The sequence below is a fragment of the Stegostoma tigrinum genome, chromosome 23 (genome assembly GCF_030684315.1).
Source record: "Stegostoma tigrinum isolate sSteTig4 chromosome 23, sSteTig4.hap1, whole genome shotgun sequence".
Classification (NCBI taxonomy): domain Eukaryota; kingdom Metazoa; phylum Chordata; class Chondrichthyes; order Orectolobiformes; family Stegostomatidae; genus Stegostoma; species Stegostoma tigrinum.
This window is the reverse complement of record NC_081376.1, coordinates 8,240,935-8,263,448: the sequence shown is the minus strand read 5'-3', so window position 1 is coordinate 8,263,448 and position 22,514 is coordinate 8,240,935. Positions and strand designations below refer to the sequence as shown.

At 42.0% G+C, this 22,514-nt stretch overlaps 1 protein-coding gene across 2 annotated transcripts in view; it reads left to right on the top strand.

Moving 5' to 3' along the window:
• The window catches only part of tbl3 (transducin beta like 3), a 64,269-nt gene extending 50,305 nt beyond the window's left edge, over positions 1-13,964 (top strand). Inside the window, exons 21-24 of one of the 2 annotated variants that reach the window (XR_009447109.1) lie at positions 2,305-2,463; positions 4,733-4,823; positions 7,782-8,210; positions 11,074-13,964. Coding sequence is in view for 1 of the 2 variants with exons in the window: in XM_048552686.2 (XP_048408643.1) it covers positions 2,305-2,463; positions 4,733-4,823; positions 7,782-8,145 (614 nt within the window). In the remaining variant the exon portion in view is untranslated. The other variant, XM_048552686.2, reaches the window with a different exon arrangement.
• Positions 13,965-22,514: the final 8,550 nt, after the last annotated feature.

Here is a 22,514-nt window from a genome sequence, read left to right as displayed (position 1 = left end):
TTGGAATACAGCATTCAGTTATGGCCTCTCTGCTATAGGAAAATGTTGTGAAACTTGAAAGGGTTCAGGAAATATTTACAAGGATGTTACCAGATTTGGAGGGTTTAAGCTGTAGGGAGAAGCTGAATGGGCTGGGGCTATTTTCCCTGGAATGTCAGACAGTGATGGGTGACCTTTACAGAAGTTTATAAAATTGTGAGAGGCATGGATATGGTGAATGCCCAGTCTTTTCCACAGGGTAGGGACTCCAAAACTAGAGGACATAGGCTTAAGGTGAGAGGGGAAAGATATAAAAGGGCCCTAAGGAGTAACTGTTTCGTTCAGAGCGTGGTGCATGTGTGGAATGAGAAGTGGTTGAGGGGGTTACAATTACAACATTTATAAGGCATCTGGATTGGTGTATGAATAGGAAGGGTTTGGAGGGTTGTGGGCTCGCAAATGGAACCAGGTTAATTTTGGATATTTGGTCAGCATGAATGAGTTGGATTGAAAGATCTGTTTCCACGCAGTACTGTATGACTGTAGCAAGCCTTATTTTGATTTGTAAAGGCAGGTAGCAGTTGGGTTGTACGCTTAGAGCTCAATTTGTCGTCGAAACAAGCTATTCCTGAATGGCTGAGTAAGCAAGCAAGGCTCAGTGAGTTTGACTGAGATATATCAGGGCGTTGTGCAGGTGCAGATGCTAAAATACCTATCTCACACAAAGACGTTACACACTCCTGTTACATATGATCTTTTTTGTAAGCCCTCTTTCGCTTTAGGTTTTGAATCAGCTTACATTGTAAACAAAATTTAAAATGAAAGGACAGCCTCTATATTTAACATTTCTGTCAAAACCAGAAACTAAAAGAATGTTGATGATGAGAACGTAGAAATAAATTGTTTGTAAAAATAATCATTTGTAAAAATAAATGATTGCACCCTTCTAGAATTGAAAGATTAAGTACTAAATCAGAATAGCTGCTTTATCTGTTACCTTCCCACCTGCTTATTTTGTGCCAAAATACTTTGTCTGGCCTGCCTAAAATAATACAGCGTTTTGGCAGAGTTTCTGCTTTGGGTGCAGTTATCAACACTTGCGCTCCAAGTTATACTAGTTTCCAGAAGGTTGAGCAGGAATTATGCAAAGAAAATAAACAATCAAATTTGTATATTAGCAAAGGTACTGGTGCAGCCAGATAGCATTTTTGAGGAATGCTAACTCAATATTCCATTAAAGCAGCTGAAATCAGATTCATTGCACAAAATTTTAAATTTAATGTTGATCTCACTCTCTGTGCACATTCTCTGCAGCTGTAACATTGTATTCCTCGCTCTGTTCTATTACCGTAATGTACTTTGTATGGCATTGTCTGCCTGTACTGCACATAAAACAAAACAAAACTTTTCACTGTACCTCGGCACATTTGACAATAATAAATCAAATCAAATCAAAATGGGCAGTTTTAACCAGTGTCTCAGCCATCGCTATGATTTTGAATTTGAAAATGATGAAGAACCATGTATAATTAGAATAGTGTGTAGTAGTCAGATTTTTGGAAATTTAAGATTTTTTTAAAGCTTCTAAAAGGTGTCCATCAGTGTCCTTGTGACTAAAGAAGCTTAATTTTAACCTATTTTCTAATCAACTGGCTTAATGATGTTATTACACACTTCTGAAGCAGGTGGGACTTGAACTGGGACAACTGACTTTCAAATAGGGAAACTATCTCTGCACCACAATTTTAACAGCCTTTTATGTGCAAACAGTGGAAACTTGTAGAGATGAGTGATTCAAACTACAGATGCAGTCAGTTTAATGGACGAGGTTAGCTTCTAGCAGTATATTATAAATCAGTGCAAACAAAAACCCGATTTAAGATGATTGTAATTGTGTGTGAAATTCATTGATCCTTTACAGTGAGCAAGGGAGAACCTAGTGGAAACTGACTTCTAGTGTATCTATATCAATTATTACAGTCATTTTTCTCAATATCTGTATTCCATGCCATGTGATGGCATTTCATAAGAGGACCGCATCAAAATAGGGGCAAAATCTGAAATTGCTGGCAATGCTCAGGAGGCCTGGTTACATCTGCAGAGAGAAATCAGAGTTAATGTCTTGGGTCGAGTGGCCCTTCTTCAGAATAGAGAAACAGTCACTCGACCCGAGACATTGACTCTGATTTCTGTCTACAGAAGCTGCCTGGTCTGCTGCGCTTTGCCAGCGATCTCTGTTATTGTTTCTAATTTACAGCATCCACAGTTCTTCCAGTTTACATTAAAACAGTAATGACTTTGATTAATTTGTTTGATTTTCCTTAGAGTCTGTGTTAAAGTTCTGCATCGTATGGAACACCAATTCTAAAAACTGTCACGAAGCTCAGTCTGTTGTCCAGATTCTCCTACGAAATGAAACTCCTGAACAACTTCTTCAATTCAATGGGATTAAAGCTGCGTTAGAGGGATTGATCCCCTACACTGGTAATTAAACTATTATCCTTTTGGTATTCTTCATTAAAGGTTCTTGGGCTTTAACTTTTTAAATTATTATTTTGTTGAAGGGTCAAGCAATTTATAAAAGGTGCTCACATTTACCAGTTTATTTTCACTTTCGCACCTTCACTGCCACCTTCCTCAGGTGTGAGACACTAGCTGGTGAATATCAGTAAGGCATTGAATCATTAAAGGAGGGTTCCGGCTGTCAGATGAAAGCCAGACTTTGTCTGCGCTTAATTCCAGTTGGAAAATTTTGTAGCAAGATCCACGTTAGTAATCAGGCTGGAAAACACTGGACATTTCGTTGTTTGTGGTTGTCTGTTTTTTAATTCCCCCTCCCATCCTAATGCCATAATAAGAAGCGTTTCATATCACACTATTTTATTACACAATTAGCTTGATCTCAAGAGAGCTATGTTCAAAGATTCCTGTTAATTGTGCATCGCAAATATTGCAAAAACTCTTAATATCAGGTTGAAATCAGACTTACTTATTTGCTTATAAGATAACATAGTGTGAAGCTGGATGAACACAGCAGGCCAAGCAGCATCTCAGGAGCACAAAAGCTGACGTTATTTATTTGCTATTGGCTAGAACCCAGGAAGCATAATCGTACATTCATCCAACACAGAAACAGATGCTTCAGTCCAACTAGTCCATGCCAAATTGAACTAGTCTGACCTGCCTGTGTTTGACCCATATCCCTCCAAAACTTTCCTATTCATGTACTTATCCAAATGTCTTTTAAATGTTGTAACTGTACCCACATCCACCACTTCCTCTGGAAGTTCATTCCACACACAAACCACTCTATATTTTTTTAAAAAGTTGCCCTACATGTCCTTTTTAAAACTTTTTCCTCTCACTTGAAAAATACACTCCCTAGTTTTGAACTCCCCCACCCAGGGAAAAGATTGTTTTCTTCACCTTATCTATGCCTCATATAAACCTCTATAAGATGACCCCTCAGCCTTCTCCAAAGAAAGGAGTCCCAGCCTATCTTTATAACTCAACCCTCCATTCCCGGAACATCCTGGTAAATCTCTTCTGAGCCCTCTGCAATTTAACAATGCCCTACCTACAGCAGAGCGACCAGAACTGTGTACGGTATTCCAGAAATGGCTTCACCAAAATGCTGTATGACTTCAACATGACGTCCCAAATCCTATACTCAAAAGTCTGAACAATGAGGGCCAGAATGCTAAACGTCATCTTAATGTCTACATGTGACACAGATTTCAAAGAATTATGTACGTGAAACCCTCGGTCTCTCTTTTCTACACGATTACCCAGGATCCTATCTTTCATTGTATGAGTCCTGCCCTTGTTTGTTTTGCCAAAATACATACCTCACTTTTATCCACATTAAACTCCATTTGCCAGTCCTCGGCACATTGACCCAATTGACCAAGATCCTTCTGTAATCTTACGTAACCTTCACTGTTCACAATGCCGCCAGTTTTGGTGTTGTCCACAAGCTTTCTATAATGTGAACCGTTTTTCGAAAAACAACATCTTATTTCCCTGAAATTTCCCATTTCTTTCTCCACTGTAAAAACTGGCGCAAAATATTCATTTGGCATCTCTCCCGTCTCCTGAGGTTCAACACGTTGTAGATCTCTTTGATCTTTAAGGGGCCCCATTCACTCTCTAGTTCCTCTGGTATTTAAATCAGTTGCTTGGTTTTAACATTTCTCTCACCTAAGCGCAACTTGTGCATCTTTTCTGAGAAACCCTGATTCATCGAGTGTCGCCAGACATTTACACCTGGCTCCTTTTTCTCAATTGTTTGTTAATCGTTGGATTCAAATTTGTTAATTTGTTCTTTTCACATCCCACCATGGCAGATGGTGGAATTTAAATTCAACAAAAATCTGAAGTTAACAGTCTACTGATGACCGTAAAACTGTTGTCGATTGTTGGAAAAACCCATCTGGTTAACCAGTGTCCTTCAAGGAAGGAATCTGCCATCCTTACCTGATTTGGCCTACATGTGACTCCAGACCAACAGCAATGTGGTTAACTCTTAACTGCCCTCTGGGCATTTAGGGATGGGCAATAAATGATGGTCGAGCCAGCAATATCCACATCCTGTAAATGAATAAAAAAGAAGCATTTATTTCATATTTGCAGAATGTGTTCCTGAAATGTTAATTTTATCAGTTATGGGCAGAGCCTGGAAGTATCTGAGATGAATCTTCCTTTGTTTTAATGAGTTCTGTGAAATTCTTTGCCTTTTATTGAATGCTTCTAGAGCGACATTTCCAGAGGGTCAACAGACTGTTGCAGGCCTCAATGTTTTTGGACTATATGTGGCAAAGTATGAGGCTGACTGGAAAATCCTGGTAAGTACGGGCTATAAATAATAAGAAGGGTTGTATCACGGAGTTTGTACTTAATTTCATTGTGTAGTGGCATGCAACATTTGAAATATTCTGTTAATTCCAAAATGTCAGTTTGGTACAGTTTCACCTTCAGGTGGAGATGTGAAGTTATTTATAGGTTTGGAATTGCTTGAAAAAAAATCTGCAGTCTTCCAGCCCTGGCCTCAGCTTTGGCATCCTGTGCCATCAAAATCTGATGTTGCCCACAAATCAGAGGAGTACTGACTTGAATGTTTCTAGCTCTCAACTGATAATGTCTCTCTCCCAAAGTGGCTAGAGCCTATCTTAAATGCAGTCAGACTTGGCTCTTCACTGGAAAAGCTCTCCACAATCATTCCTTAATCATAACTTTTCCTGGTTTATACTCCACTGCCCTACTCATAGTCATACAGCACAGAAACGGACCCTTTGGTCCAACTTGTCCATGCCGACGAAACATCCCAATCTGACCTCGTCCCATTTGCCAGCATTTGGCCCATATTCCTCTAAACTCTTCCTATTTATGTACCCATCCAGATGACTTTTAAATGTTGTAATTGTACCAGCCTCCACCACTTCCTCTGGCAGCTCATTCCGTACACAGACCACCCTCTTTGAGAAAACAGTTGCACTGTACATCCTTTTAAATCTTTGCTCTCTCACCTCAAACCTGTACCCTTTAGTTGTGGACTCCCCTACTCTGGTGAAGAAAAGATCCTTGGCTGTTCATCCTATCCATGTCCATTCATCCTATCCATGTCCCTCATGGTTTAATAAGCCTCTACAAGGTCGCCCCTCAGCCTCCAACAGTCCGGGCAAAATTGCCCCAACCAATTCAGCCCCTCCCTATAGCTCAAACCCTCCAACCCTGGCAACATTCTTGTAAATCTTTTCTGCACCCTCGCAAGTTTAACAACTCTGGAGACCTACATTCAAAACTTCCTTCCTGTCACTTCCACCTTTTATTTCTGCTAACTATAAGCAATCCGTCAACTGCTGTGTGGCCAAAATTGAGACTCCCCATTCGGCTGTCTCTGTTTGTTCACCCATCATAAAACTGAAACTCCCTCTACACAACTTGGCATCCCATCAGGTTTCAATCAGGCCCTAGCTTTGAACCTCTGCCTTTCTTTCCCAATGTTATACATGTTCTCTCTAACCTTGTCACATTACTAAAAGAATTTAAAGTAAAAGATGCTTCCCAACCCTCTCTTCTTGCAGACTGGTGTTCCATCTCAATACTCCCCTGCAACTCGGGTCTGAACACCAAAATGCACGTCAGATTTCTGCCTCATCTTAACCAACGATACAACTGATACTCTTTAATTGTCGTGCACTACCCTTCTTTGACTTCTCTGAAACTTTTGTCACTATTGATGGCATCCTCTTCCTCTTCCTCCTCCTGTATACGCCTTCTCCATTGGCCAGCAGAGATCGGACAGCTTATGCCTGTCTGTCCAGTGGTTTCTGTTCCTCGCCCGACAGCAGTACCTTAGCCATCCTCCGATGGTCTATTTTTGGTCCATCCTTATCCATATTCTGTCTTTTGGTGACATAGGGCATTGGCCTGATGGCAGTGCAAAATCCTTACCCTCGCTACTGATGGACATTAGAATTGCACCAATATGTCTGATCACACGCTTCGAACTTCAGACTTCAAACTCTCAGGTTTTGCATCCATACTCGAGCAAACTCCAGCTCCAGGCTCTCGAGCTGGCAACTCTCTCCCTCTCACTCACTCTGGCTCATGTGCTGTGTTTGGGTCACTTTTTGTCCCACTCTCGCGCTTTCTGTCTCCACCTCTCTCCTCCCGCCACTGTGACATCTCACTGCCCATCTTTCATCCTCAAAATTCCAAATAGATGCAGAAAGGTTTAAGACATTCTGGTTTTGAGTTGTAAAAGTCGATAACACATAATAAGGCCCTTCAGCCCATCAAGGCTGTTCTGGTCATAACCCCATAACACTATTCTAACTCTGTTTTCCAACTGTTGGCCCACAGTTTTGTATGCTTTGGCATCGCAAGTGCACATCTAAATACTTTTTAAATATTATGAGTGTTTCTGCCTCTCCCTTCCTTACAGGCAGTGCATTCCAGATTCCCATCACTCTCTGGGTGAAAAGATTTTCCTCTTTAGAAGGTCGTCTAAACCTTAAATCTGTGCACCCTCAACCCCTGGCCTAGTCATTGATCCTTCCGTCAAAGGGAATAGCTCTTTCTGTTCACTATATCTGTACCCTTCATATTTTTATACATCTCAATCACAGCAATGATTCAATCTGCTATGCTCCAAGGAAAACAATCCTAGTCAATCTAGTCCAATCTCTGTTCATAACTAAAGCTGTCCAGCTTAGGCACTGTCCGGGTAAATCTCCTCTGCACTCTGTCCGATGCTATTCCATCACTCCTGTAACGTGGATCCCACAATTGCAAATACTTGAGCTGGGATCTAACCAATGTTTTGTACAGTTCCAACATAAACTCCCTGCTCTTAAAGTCTATTGCCTCAGCTAATAAAGGTGAGTATCCCATAACATAACTGAATAAAGGACGTGAGTTGTGGGATTCACATCCCTAAGCGCAGATGACTGTAATAAAAATTACCTTGGGGTGAAACCAGATCTTGGGACTGAGTTCACGATAAAATTGGTAAAATACCAAAAATATTTAGATTGTAAACTAATTCATCAATGCTCCTGGTGTGATGTTGTGCTCCATGCAGCATTAAATTTTGTTTTTAAAAAGTTGCATCTCAACTTTGCAAAGGTCTGATAAGTGTAGATATTTTAAAGCGTAGTCCTCTCCTGAAGGTAACGTAAAAGGGCCATGGATTGTGAAAGCAAAACATGGAAGTAGCAAGCTCATTAGTTTAAAATGACCTTTTCATAAAGTTATTAGTACTGCCTAGTTGTCATCAAAATTTAACTGCTCTCTCCTAGTGAGTCTGACATACAAGTTGAAGACATGGAGATGGAGTCAATTTTTTCAATGGACAAAGCAGCGGTTGGGGCTGGGAAAGTGGAAATTACTCCAGCATCTGATTGGCCCCAGGGGAACAAAAAGCAGGACGATGCGAAAAGTATGGATACTGACAGTGAAAACAACGGAAATTTCCACCAGCAAAAGCACTTGCTGCCACCTTGTGAGTACCTCAAAGAGAACTTGGAGCCCCCCTCAGAAAGTGGCAGTGATTCAGAGGATGACAGAAAATCAGACAATCAACCGGCAAAGACATCTGTAAGAAAAATAAAACAAAAGGCACCCATTGTGAAAAAGAAGACAGAATGTCTCAAAAGGAGCTGATGCGGTCAGTGTGCCTGACAGGCTGTCATCTTCAGGATGTTCTGTGAAATCCCTTTGTTACTAATGTACGTTTGATGGAATTGTTCTGACTTTGAGGCCACATGGTGTGACAAATGAGGTTTAATCCACAAATATTTTGAGTTACAAATTCTTTTACTGTGAGAGCAGCAGTATTGCCTTTTTATAAAACAAAAGACAATTTTAGTTTTATATTTGGAAACTGAAATTCTATAATAAAGTCTCCATAAATGCAAAACACTTATTTAATTCCTGCATGATCGCCACTGGATAAAAGTGCTAATAATATAAAAACTATTTAAATACAGTGTTAGTATAGCCTATATAAGCTTAGTTTCATAAAATTGAATAAAACTCTTACAGTTCATCTTTGTAATTATCAGTACTTAGACTGTGTTGTGCTTTGGCACAATAATTATCAATACTTCAAAACCACGAATGTGTGTTTCAATTTGAAATTTTATTCACGTTTATGTAGATTAATTTACAATGAAATTATGCTTTCAAAATTAAGCCTGAATAGAATTCCTTCAGGCCCTCTTCCATTTCTGGAAGCTCTTTTCGTCCAATTAATCAGGCTGAGGTGACTCAGGTCAAATAATACTAACCTTTCTGAGTTGGCGTTCTTAAAATTGCAGCCAGAATTCTTGTTTATGGTTGCAAATTAGATTATCAAACACCACATTAGGCAAGTAACTGACAACTGTAGTTCCTTTTATCCCCTTTATCTGGCACATTGAATAGCACTTCAGACCTTTCACTGGAATTTTGCAATGTTACTCTTTCCAATTTCCCATTTATCTTGCAGATTTTATATACTTAAAAATTTCAGGTTTTTTGTAAATTTGCTTTGTTGGTTTAGAAAGAAACCTGAATCCATATTATAATTGTCTAATTTATCGAAATCCCCCATTTTAAATGATTTTGGAAATCACAGTGCATGTCTAAACCTCTTTCTGATGCTCATTTTCAGGGCTAGGGCAAAGTTAACTGGATCAGCCAAGAAGAGCAGGTTTGCAGTTGGGAGCTGTCCAGAGAGTAACTTGCCCCTATATGTCCAATGCCTGCCCATCTGCAGGGCACAATTCAGGAGTGAGAATGATACTATAGCTCCACACTGTCCAGGATAAAGCAGCCCTCTGATCCATACTGGTTTAGGGATTGAATGATTAATGTGACAGTATTGTGTATGATCCACAATACACATCCTTCAAACCTGTGACCTGATTTGATTTTGTTATTGTCACATGTACCTCAGTATAGTGAAAAGTTTTGTTTTGTGTGCAGTACAGGCAGATCATACCATACAAAGATCATAGGGTGAAAGAACAGAGCGAGGAATAAAATGTTACGGCTGCAGAGGTGCATAAAGGGGAAGTCAAAATTAAACTTAAAACTTGGGAGGTCCATTCAGAAAAGCAGAAGCTATTTTTGAATCAGTTTGCATGTGTATCCAAACCATTGCATCTTCTGCCAGATGGAAGAGGGTGGAGGAATGTGTAACTGGGGTGGAAGGGGTCTTTGATGATGTTGGTTGCTGTCCTTAAGGAGCTGGGTAGCTGACACATGGCAGCATCATCCCTAATGTTCCCCACATGCTTGCACTGTCATAGGGATTGTCAGGATTTTGACCCAAAGAGTACTGTGGGGGCACCTACATCATGATGACCACTGTAGTTCAAGAAGGAAACGTGCCATCTTCTGCCAGGCAGCTAGAGACGGGCACCGGTTTATTTTTGTGTGGACATTGACTGGTGAGCCAGAATTTAAAGCCCATTCCAAATGGCCCTATCGAAGGTGGTGCTGAGATGTTGAGTTTGAATCAGTCCGATAGAAATAAAGGAATGTAACTTTCACCACATATTGGACTCATACCCGTCACTGCCTGCAGGGTAAGTTACTATGTGACTGAAGACTCCACATTAAATATGGACGTTGCTTCACCATTGCATGTCCCATGCTCACTCTCAGGCAGGTGTTCTGGACGCATTTGAGTAGGCTGATTTGCAGCCTAGCTGCAGGTAGGATAAAGCGCAAGATTACCACGTATAAAAATGGAATAAAGTTACTCCTTTCGTTTCTCGTTCAGTAGCTGCTTTTTCCTTGGAAATTCTTTGTAAAGTAGGTACCAAATTGTAGAGTTGGAATTAATGGAAGGCTATTTGGCCCATTCTGCCTCACCACGTTTCCAGGCAGTGCATGCCAAACTGTAATGACTTGCTGAGTTAATAAGTTACTTTTTGCCCCTCACATTGCCCTTGCTTAAGAGAGGAGGAAATGAGTTACTGTGTTCCTGAAACTGGGCATCAGGATCATGGTGCATGAACACTGCAACACAGGCTGTTTGCTACCTCAAATGAATTTAAGGCAAAGATAAATTTTTGAACAGTAAAGGAATTAGCGGTTATGATGAGTGCGCAGGTAAGTGGAGCTGAGTCCACGAAAAGATCAGCCACGATCTTGCTGAATGATGGAGCAGGCTCAACAGGCCAGGTGATCTACTCGTGCTCCTATTTTTTATGTTCATACTGTTCACTGTTAAAAACAAAAAATTTACATCAACCTTTTTTGGCTGCATCATGGCACAGCCCCGTGGGCATCATATCCTAAGGTGGTACTTGACCTTGTACCAAGTGATATGGGCTCTACCATTATACCACGGGGCCACTTGCTGCTGGTTTATGTGACTGCAACCAGTGCCAATTGTATTATTAATGAGAGGGCCAATCTTGAGCATGATTATTCTGCACCAATTCCAATTATTTGCAGTGTGGCAGGACTGAATCACTTGCAAGCTGAATGTGCCCCAGTAAATGTTGACTGATGTCTAACGATGGGATTTGATTTGTTTTATTATTGTCACGTGTACCTAGGTACAGTGAAAAGTTTTTTGTTTTGCATGCTGTACAGATTTGTGATCCCAGCCCAGTCAACCTTCCATCCATTGACTCCATGTTGACTTCTCGCTGCCTTGGAAAGACAGAGAACATCATCAAAGAGATAGCAAGAACTGCTGATGCTGGAGTCACAGATAACACAGTGTGGAGCTGGAGGAACACAGCATGTCAGGCAGCATCAGAGGAGCAGGAAAGTTGACGTTTTGGGTCGGGAAACATCATCAAAGACTCCTCTTGCCCTGGTTATACGGTCTTCCAACCTCTTCTGTCGAGCGAAAGATACAAAAGCTTAAACATGCGTCCCGATGGGTTTCAGAACAGCTTTTTCTCTCCTGTTGTTAGACGGCCGCATGCACCCCTCAAATTTCAAATCTAACGTCGACCTAGCTTTCTGTGCACCTTCGCTGCCGCCATGACTTTGTATTTCTCACTCTGTTCAAAAACTCTTGTGAACTTGTAGTTGGCGCTCTGGAGAAATTTCGCCTGCGCGGTTGCCAGGTACAGCTTTGAATACCTCCAAGAGATGCAAAAGAGCTGAGGTTTTGTGTACCTGTAGGGTGTTAGGCCCTTCAGCTGTATGCTTAGACAACAGAAAAAGGAAATTTGTGGAGCACAATGCCATGAGCTGAGCCTCAAGGACCTGAATAAATATCATTGTTTAATAATCACTCACAAGTGCACCATCAGCTTCTAGTTTTCACACCCATAAACACCATGACATTCTGTACTACTGAGACATTTGGCATTGCTGCAAGCCTCACACCCATATATTTCTTAGCCAACACCCTGTACCTCATGGTACATTAGGCAAATATATTGTACAACAGTGACACTTTGCAGAGCAGGTTTCTGCATTGTGCAGGGTGTCGGTTAGCTCAGTTGGCTGGATGGCTGCTTTGGTGAAGGACCTGCCCCCTTCAATATCTCCCCGTGCCTGAGACATGGTGACAATCAGGCTAAACAAACAACCTTTCTTAAAAAAAATACTAAAAGATCTGCAGATGCTGGCAATCAGGAACAAAAACAGAAGTTACTGGAAAAGCTCAGCAGGTCTGGCAGCATCTGTGAAGAAAAAAAGTCAGAGTTAATGTTTTAGGTCCAGTGACCCTACCTCGCCTGACCGGAAATGTCAACTCTTATTTTTTCCTTCACAGATGCTGCCAGACCTGCTGAGCTTTTTCCAGTTGTGTTTCTTTCTGGTTCTGAGACTGGCTCTAATGAAATGAGGGGTGCGTAAGGTTCCAATTGATCGATTGTGATGGGGGCACTTTCGTCAGAGGCACAGATAGATGTTTCTGCAGCTGACAGAGAGAGATCAGAATAGTGTGTTGTCTCTCTGGTGACAGGATCAAGAGTATTTCAGAGAGGGTGCAGAATATTCTCAAAAGGGAGAGAAACCAGCAGAAGGCCATTGTATACACTGTAACTAACAACGCAGGAAGAGAAAAGGATGAGATTAGATTAGATTCCCTACAGTGTGGAAACAGGCCCTTCAGCCCAATGAGTCCACACCGCCCCTTGAAGCATCCCACCCAGACCCATCCCCCCTATAAGCCACACACCCCTGAACACTACGGGCAATTTAGCACGGCCAGTCCGTCTAGCCTGCACACCTTTGGGCTGTGGGAGGAAACCAAAGCACCCGGAAGAAACCCACGCAGACACAGGGAGAATGTATAATCTCCACACGGACAGTTACCCGAGGCTGGAATCAAACCCTGGTCCCTGGCTCTGTGAGACTGCAGTGCTAACCACTGAACCACCGTGCTGCCCCTAAAAGGATGAGATTCGGAGGAGAGAATATAGGGAGTTAGGTAAGGATTTAAAAAGGAGGCCACCAAGGTTAGTAGTATTTGAATTGCTCCTGGTGCCACACACTAGTGAGGATAGGCTAGGGGGATAGGGCAGATGAATGTGTGGCTGAGGAGCTGGTGCAGGGGAGAAGGATTCACATTTTTGGATCATTGGAATCTCTTCTGGGGTGGAAGTGATCTGTGTAAGAAGGATGGATTGCACCTGAGTTGGAAGTATACTAATATGCTGGCAGGAAGATTTGCTAGAGCTGCTTGTGAGCATTTAAGCTAGTAAGAGGGGTGGAGGAGGTGAAGGTAGGACCCAACAAAATAGTGAGGAAAGAGAGATCAATCTGAGACTGATACAGTTGGGAAAAGGAGTAAGTCAAACAATCAGGGCAAGCAGGAGCCTTGTCTAAAATCTACTTGATTGCTTCCTACCTCACACAAGTGCCACAGTTTTAAGTACATTCTTATACATCATAGGACAAGTGAAAGGGTAAAAATAGACAGAGTAGATTTCCTGGTAATCATGAGTACATACCAACATTTTGGTAATATAATCTAATGTACTGGCATGAATATGGTTGGATAATATAGCAATGAGTATGTAGAACATGTGACACAGTTGGATAGATATATGGATGAATAAATGTGTAACATTTTGATCAGAAATTATTATCTATTAAAATAGTTGAATGGAAAACTCATATCAAAAGAAAACCTTGTTTCTCATCATGAAGATTTGAGCTGCACACCATTTTTGATTGCACCATGTGTGTACAATAAATGCTTAAACAAAGAAGCTTGGATTTTGTCCAACCTAAAGAGGGAGTAAAGGGTTAGACTCGTTCTTCCAGCTAACATCCAAATACAATTATTGCAAATGATTAATGCTTGTATCTATTTTGACTCTGATTCTAGTGGTTCCAGCTCTCTTGAAAAATCTGAATTTCTGTTGCATTTAAGTGTTTCTGCATTTTACTGTACAGCATGTCATCATTGTGAAATGTTATTGATTTCTGTGGAACTGTATCTTATTTACCTGAATATAAAGGACTTATTATATTCCAAAATTGACGCAGATAAGTTTGGGATAATAATTAACTGGATCTTTTTACAGTAGGGGCATTGCTTTCTCATCTGTTATATTGAAATTCCTGGCACAGGTTAAAAGCCATTAAACAAGAAAGCGTTACCAATTCAACCTAGTAAAAGTGTACTTTGAGTTTGGGCACTAGGTATAAATTCTGCATGATTTAATCATTTGCTGAAATGTGTTTCAGTAAAATTAAGCAGAACTCCTAAATGTTGAAATGATGAGGTGTTGGTTGTTGCATGAATACCTGTGTGAAATATACAGACCATTGTTCAGAAGAATGGTACGTGGTGTTTCACACTTTCCATCCCCTAACTTTATTTCTTCTGCTCTGAGTGTGGGCAGCTGGATGGCTTATTATTTGTTCACCTGACCTAAGCATCATTACAAGGGCAGCATTTATTGCCCATCCTCGAAAAGGTGGTAATGAGCTACTTTTTGAACTGCTGTAGCCCAGGTGACAACGATACAGATCCAGTATTGTATATGTAGGAGCACCGAGGTATTTACAGAACCAACACCATGGAGTGGCAACATATTTCCAGAGTTTTCATCCTTACTTTCAAATCTCTGCATGGCTTTGCCATTGCCTATCTCTCTGATATTTGCCACTCCACACCTCTCTGAGATATTCACCCTCACCTCATTTTAACCCCGTGTGCATCCTTCATTCCCCCTGACGTTGGGGAGGTGATGGCTTAGCAATGGTATCGCTAGGCTATTAATCCAGAGACTCAGGTAATGCCCAAAAGAACTGCAGAAACCGTAATTCAGAAACAAAAATAAAATTTACTGGAAAATCTCAGCAGGCCTGGCAGCAACTGTGGAGAGAATTCAGAGTTAACATTTTGGGTCTAGTGACCCTTCCTCAGAACTGCCGAGCTTTTCCAGCAGTTTCTGTTTTTGACCAATGTCACGACTTGGGCTCAGATCCTGCCATGACAGATGGTTGAATATGAATTCAATAATAGTCTGGAGTTAAGAGTCAAATGATGATTATTAAATTCCTGCTGTTTGTCAGGTTTGTCTGGTTCACTAATGTCCTTTAGGGAAGGAAATTGCCATCCTTACCTGGTCAGGCCTGCAAGTGACTCCAGACACACAGCAATGAGTTGACTCTGAACTGCCCTCTGGACAACTCGGGATGGACAATTAATGCTGGGCTGGACACCATCATCTTGTGAATTAATTAGAAAGAAGCAGTGCACAACTGTTCCTATCTTTCGGAGGCTCTTTAAAACCCAAGTCTTTGATCAAGCTTACGACCATCTGTTCTAACATCTCCTTTTGTGGCTCGGTGTTAAAGTTTGCTTTATAATTCTCCTGTGAAGATCTCGGGATGTTTTATTATGTCAGAGGTGCAATTTGAATTTAGGTTGTTGTTTGTGAAGTCAGCATTGTGCATGACTTGGAAGAGAGCTTGCAACTAGTGAAGTTCCCTTTCACCTCCTGCCTTTAAGGGTCAAGGTCATAGAATCATACGGCATGGAAGCAGATGCTTCGGCCCAACCACACCATGCCAACCATAATCCCAAACTGAACTAGTCCTCTCTGCTTGTGCCTGGCCCATATCGCTCCCAGCAATTCTTATTCATGTACTTAAGCAAATGTCTATCGAACATTGTAACTGTACGCACATCCACCACTTCCTCTGGAAGCGGGTTCCACACACAAACCACTCACTGTGTAAAAAAAGAACTGCCCCTCATATCTTTTTTAAATCTTCCTCCTCTCACCTGAATAATACGGTCCCTACTCTTGAAATCCACCCCCCACCTTGGGGAAAGACTTCTGCCATTCACCCTGTCCATGCCCCTCATGATTTTATAAACCTCTATAAGGTCACCCTCTCAACCTCCTCAGCTCCAGGGATAAAAAATCTCCCAGCCTATTTAGCCTCTCCCCATAACTCAAGCCCTCCATCCCCTGGCAACATCCTGGTAAGTCTCTCCTGAACCCACTCCAGCATAATAATATCCTTCCCATAATAGGGCAATCAGAATTGGACACAATACTAAGTACAGGCCACTCCAGGTGTAATGGTTTGGAAGGGGTTGTCTGAGGAGTTTAGCTGAGTTACTGCAGTGCATCTTGTAGATGGCACGCACAGTGACTTGATGGTGAATATTTACAGTAGTGGAGAGGGTGCCAAATAAACACAGAAAACACCAGAAATTCTGAGAGAAAAACCATCTCATTTTATTAGTTCACAGGATGTGGATATCACTGGCTAAATCAGCAGTCATTCACCAGAAGACAGTTCAGAGTTGACCACATTACTGTGGGCCTGGAGTCACCTATAGGCCAGACAAGGTAAGCATGGCAGATTTCTCTCCAGAATATGAGACAATCAGAAGGCCTTTTACAACAATTGACAATGGTTGCCATTAATTTATCTTTTTATTCCAGATTTTTATTGAACTCAAATCTCACCACCTGTCGTAGTGGGATCTGAACCTATAATCCTCAAAACATTAACCTGGCCTGAATTACTAGTCTGATGACATTCACACTATATTAACACCGCCTCGTTAATGTTGCATCTCGGTGACCTTTCGTCAGTGCTAGATAAAATCAAGACTATAACACATTTTCAGCAAAGAGAAACAGAAAACAGATGGAATACTTAGCAAGAGTAAACAAAGGAAAATCTGTGATTCAGTGCAAGATAGGAGATAATTCACAGGAGGATTGATCACAACAACTAGCATTTCTACCCTTGACCTGGCAGCTATTTTCAATGAAGTTTCGTGCAAGCTGGAGGAACTTTATCAGATAATGCCTTCTCTTTTGGGCACTTGACCAACTGAGCATTTACAACATGCCCTCCTTTTCTTTCTGGATCTGCAGTGTTTTGTTTGTAGATCTTCACCAATACCAAGCACTTGGAGGCTTCTCCGAATGTTGCAATCTCTTGCTCCTCTGTGAAGTGACAACCGAGCTCTATCCTGTGCTTTCCACTACACAGTAGAGCAAAATTTGAATGTGAGATGGAGAGGTGGATGTGTGCCGTGCTGTGATAAACGGCATATAGATTGTATCAGTCTAGTCCCTACTATTCCTCTAACCTCTTAATGAGAAAAAAATAGATTTTTCATAAATGCAGGAGTGCTCCACTGGCACATACAGCAAAGAACAGTGAACAGTACAGCACAGGAACCTTCGGCCCACCATGTCTGTGCTGACTCATGACACCTTTGTGAACCAAAAACCCCTTTGCCTCTATGTGGTCCGTTTCCACTATTTCTAGCCTATTTATGCATCTGTCAAGATATCTCTGCTTCTACCATCTCCTCTGGAAGTGCATTCCAGACACTTACCACCCTCTGTGTAAAAAAGAGATCTTTAGTTGAGGGTTCTACTCCAGCCTCGGGCTGTGCGGAGTTTGCACATTCTCCCCGTGGCTGCGTGGGTTTCCTCCGGGTGCTCCGGTTTCCTCCCACAGTCCAAAGATGTGCAGGCTAGGTGGATTGGCCATGCTAAATTGCCCATAGTGTTCAGGGGTGGGTGAGTTATAGGGGGATGGGTCTGGGTGGGATGCTCCAAGGGGCGGTGCGGACTTGTTGGGCCGAAGGGCCTGTTTCCACACTGTAGGGAATCTAATCTAATCGAATCTCATTTTGGCAGCCATTCAGGTAATGGGTTGACTACGTTAAGTGGAGTCCGAAAAACTGTCACAAATTCATTAAGTCAGAGGAGAATGATGTGCAGGGTGCTCCTCAGATAATGGGTTTTTTGGAGCAGCTCATGGTGGAGCCCACTAGGGAACGGCAATATGGGATTTAGTGTTGTGCAGTGAGGCAGACTTGATCAGGGATCTTAAGGTGAAGGCATCCTTAGGAGGCAGAGATCATAACATGATAAAATTTACTATGCAATTTAAGAGAGAGAAGATGGAATCAGAGGTAACAGTATTACAGCTGAATAAAGGTGACTACAGAGGTATGAGGGAGGAGCGGGGCAGAATTGACTTGGAGTGGACCCTAGCAGGAAAGACAATGGAACAGCAACGGCAGGAGTTTCTGGGAGTAATTAAGGAGACGCAGCAAAAATTCATTCCTAGGAAAAAGAAGCACGGTACAGGGAGGATGAGACAACCATGGCTGACTAGGGAATTCAGGGATGACATAAAAGCAAAGGAGAAAGCATATAATGTGGTGAAGGGCAGTGGGAAACCAGAGGACTAGGAAGCTTACAAAGACCAACAAAGGGCAACAAAAAAAGAAATAAGGAGAGAGAAGATTAAATAGGAGGGTAAGCTACCAGTAATATAAAGGAAGACTGTAAGACTTTCTTTAGATATATAAAGGACAAAAGTGAGGCAAAAGTGAACATTGGTCCACTGGAAAATGACAGTGGAGAGATAATAGTGGGGAAGAAGGAAATTTCTGAGTAACTGAATAATTACTTCCTGTCAATCTTCTCAGTAGAAGACACAAGCAATCTCCCAAAAATTCAAAAGAGTCAGGGCGCAGAGCTGAGTATGGTGGCCATCCCCAAGGAAAAAGTGCTGGTAAAACTGATTGGCCTGAAGGTGGATAAATCACCTGGACCAGATGCACTACAGCCCAGAGTTCTAAAGGAGAGAGCTGAAGAGATAGTGGAAGCGTTAGTGGTGATCTTTCAGGAATCGCTAGAGTCCGGGAATGTCCCAGAGAAATGGAAAATTGCAAACGTGACACCCCTATTTAAAAAGGGAGTATGGCAAAAGACAGAAAATTACAGGCCAATTAGCCTATCCTTGGTCATGGGTAAGATATTGGAGTCCATCGCAAAGGATCAGATTTCTGAATATTTGGAAATGTATGGTAAATTAGGGCAAAGTCAGCTTGGTTTCATCAAGGGGAGGTCGTGCCTGACAAATCTGCTAGAATTCTTTGAGGAAGTAATGTGCAGGTTAGACAAAGGAGAGCCAATGGATGTTATCTACCTGGACTTCAAGAAGGCCTTTGAAAGGTGCCACAAGCAGGTTGCTGAGTAAGATAAGGGCCCATGGTGTTAGAGGCAAGCTGCTAGCATGGATGGAAGATTGGCTGTCTGACAGAAAGCAGAGAGTGGGGATAAAAGGGTCTTTGTCATGATGGCAACTGGTGACAAGTGGTGTTCTGCAAGGGTCTGTGTTGGGATCACAACTTTTCACTTTATACATTAATGATCTAGCTGAAGGAACGGTGGGACATTCTGGCAGATGATACAAAGATAGGCACAGGGATAGGCAATATTGAGGAGGTGGGGAAGCTGCAGAAGGATTTGGACAGGAGAGGAGAATGGGCAAAGAAGTGGCAGATGGAGTACAATGTGGGAAAGTGTGAGGTCATGCACTTTGGTAAGAAGAATAAAAGCATGGGCTATTTTCTAAATGGGGAGAAAATTCAGAAGTCTGAACTGGAAAGAGACTTGGGAGTTCTAGTCCAGGATTCTCTCAAGGTAAACTTACAGGTTGAGTCAATAGCTAGGAAGGCAAATGCAATGTTGGCATTTATTTTGAGAGGACTTGAACTTAAAAACAGGGATCTAGTACTGAGGCTTTATAAGGCTCTGGTCAGGCCACATTTGGAGTTTTGTGTACAGTTTTGGGCCCCATATCTCAGGAAGAATGTATTGATCTTGGAATGGGTTCAGAGGAGGTTCCAGGAATGGAATGCTTAACCAATGAGGAACATTTGAGGGCTCTGGGACAATACTCATTGGAGTTTAGAAGGATGGGGGTAGGGGGGATCTAATTGAAACTTACGAAATACTGAATGTAGACAGAATGGATGATGGGAAGATGCTTCCCTTGGTAGGAGAGACTAGGACCCGAGGGCACAGCCTTAGAGTAAAGGGAAGACCATTTAGAACAGAGATAAGGAGAAACTTTTTCAGCCAGAGAGTGGTGAATCTATGGAACACACAACCACAGAAGGCTGTGGAGACCAGATCATTGAGTACATTTAAGACTGAGATAGATAGGTTCTTGATTATCAAAGGGAAGAAAGTGGGAAAATGAGGTTGAAAAACTTATCAGCCATGATTGAATGGCGGAGCAGACTTGATGGGCCGAATGGCATCATTTCTGCTCCTATGTCTCATGGTCTTATAGGTGGATTCTGAAAGCTTCTGAGCAGAAACCCCTGCAGGTACTAATCTAAAATTTGCCAGATTAGTCGAAATGAAAAGAGAAAGGGAAATTTATGTAGCCTGACGATGATCTCATGATTAGAAAGACCGCTAGCTTTAATGCATTAACGTTTGTGTGTGTGTGTGTGTGTGTGTGTGTATGGATTAAGCACAGCAACTCAGCCAAGATAAACTAAACTGCCTCAGTGACCGACAGCCTGGAGTCCTGTTAAAAAAACAAACACTGTGGCTGAGATGTGATTTGTAGACTATTTATCAGCTAAACATGTAATTATCATAGAATGGTGCTGTGTAAAAATATGGTTGACTGGACGACATAAGGATGGTTACAGCATAAGCAAGAATTTTGAAGGTTTACAATAACGATATCTAGATTTCAGGAATTAAGTTATAAGGAATTATAATACAAATTAGGCCTGTTTTCTCTCAAATTTAGAAGGATTGAATTCTTCAAGATATAACAGGAAAAAACAGAATAGATAAAGATGAACTATTTCCACTGACTGGGGATTCTCGAACTAGGGACATAGTCTGAGAATTTGGGCACACTGTTCTGGAGAGATGTCAGGAAGCAAAGAGTCGTAAATGTTTGGAACTTTCTTCCACAAATGGCGTGGATGCGAAATCAATTGTTAATTTTAAATCAGAGGTATATGCCATGTTTTAAGCAACAAAATTACAGGATGTGGGCCAAAGTTAGGTGTGTGGAGTTAGGCACCAGATCAGCCATGATTTCATTGAATGGTGGAACAGGCTCAAGGGGCTGAATGGCCTACTCTTGTTCCTATGTTGAGAAGGTTGAGGTCAAAGTTCATTAGCAATCAAGCGATAAGCCTCTTTCTGAGAGACTCAAACAAGTCTTATTGAGCAGTTAATCAAGCTAGCCATGGTAGGTAACAAAGTGTGGGGCTGGATGAACACAGCAGGCAGAGCAGCATCTCAGGAGCACAAAAGCTGACATTTCGGGCCTAGACCCTTCATCAGAGAGCTCTCTGATGAAGGGTCTAGGCCCGAAACGTCAGCTTTTGTGCTCCTGAGATGCTGCTTGGCCTGCTGTGTTCATCCAGCCCCACACTTTGTTATCTTGGATTCTCCAGCATCTGCAGTTCCCATTATCTCTAGCCATTGTAGGTGATGTTTGACAGTGATCAGACAGTCCCTTCACTGGAGACTGGGCACTGTGGGAGTTTGAGCACACAGACAATCTGTGGGGAAAGAGATAAGAAGGTCTGTCTCAAAGCATAGTTAGCTAGCCTGGGCACGGAGATTTACTGACCGGAGGCTGGAGGTTGACACAGAGCTGTCTGATCACCTTTTGCAATCTGAACCTCCGAAAAAAACCCACATGCATGTATAGAATCATGGAGTCACACAGTGCAGAACCAGGCCCTTCGGTCCAACAAGCCCATGCTGAGCTTGTTCTCCAAATTAACTGGTCCCACCTGCCTGCGCTTGGCCCACATTCCTCCCAAACTTTCCTATTCATGAACATATCCTAGTGTCTTTTCAAAGTTGTATCTGTCTCCGCATTCACCATTTTCTCTGTCAGTTTATTTCCAACACGAACCACAACCCTCCTCAGTTGAGAGCAGTGCCTGTACGCTGCGAAGAAAGTGGATGCTGACCCATATTCATTATCCAACTGGTCGTAGAGCTCAGTTTGCAAATGATACTGCTACTGGCCATTAAAGCCACACTCACTCTCAATTTCTATAGCTCAGGATCCTCCCGGACTGACACCAGCGACCGTGGCAGCACCTGATAGCTAGAAGAACATGTGGGCTGGGCCTTGTAAGAAAGTAAAGGCAGATTCATTGCAAAAATGGCAGCAAAGATCCTGTGGCTTTGCCAGGCTAGTGATTTGTCAATGGTTGTGGGATCCATCAGCTGCAGGCAAGTAGCTCTAGAGCAAAAATGTAAATTGCTGGAAAAATTCAAGGTGGAAAAAGTAATCCAGTTAACAATACGGGACAACGATAGTGTAAACTTCTGAACTTTAATAACTGTTCATGGATTGAAAGAACCAGCAATAGCTGTGGCTGGAATTAAGGAACAAGGACAAAGTGTTGTGCAGGAATTGAAAGCGATAAGCCCTGCCTGGGAAAAGACAGAGTCAAAGGTACATACACAGAGCTGTTTCAGCAACTGTTAAATAAATGGTGCAATGATAAATGATTGCCCTGCAGTCAGGAAGAAAGTTATGTTTTCAAACAGACAGTCAATGCCAAATGGAGCAAGGAACAGGGAAGCTACTTCTGATAAGAAGGCAAGATACAAACTTGCTGCCTCCAGAGGGATAGTCAGTATTTTGGACAAAAGAATCGAAAGGGTCATCAATAATGTAACACCATGAATTTGGATAAAATGCAAGTGCAGAAGTCTTCAGCAGCAGAACTCCAAAGAACAGCACTGCACAAGGCTCGCACCCAGGACATCAGAGAT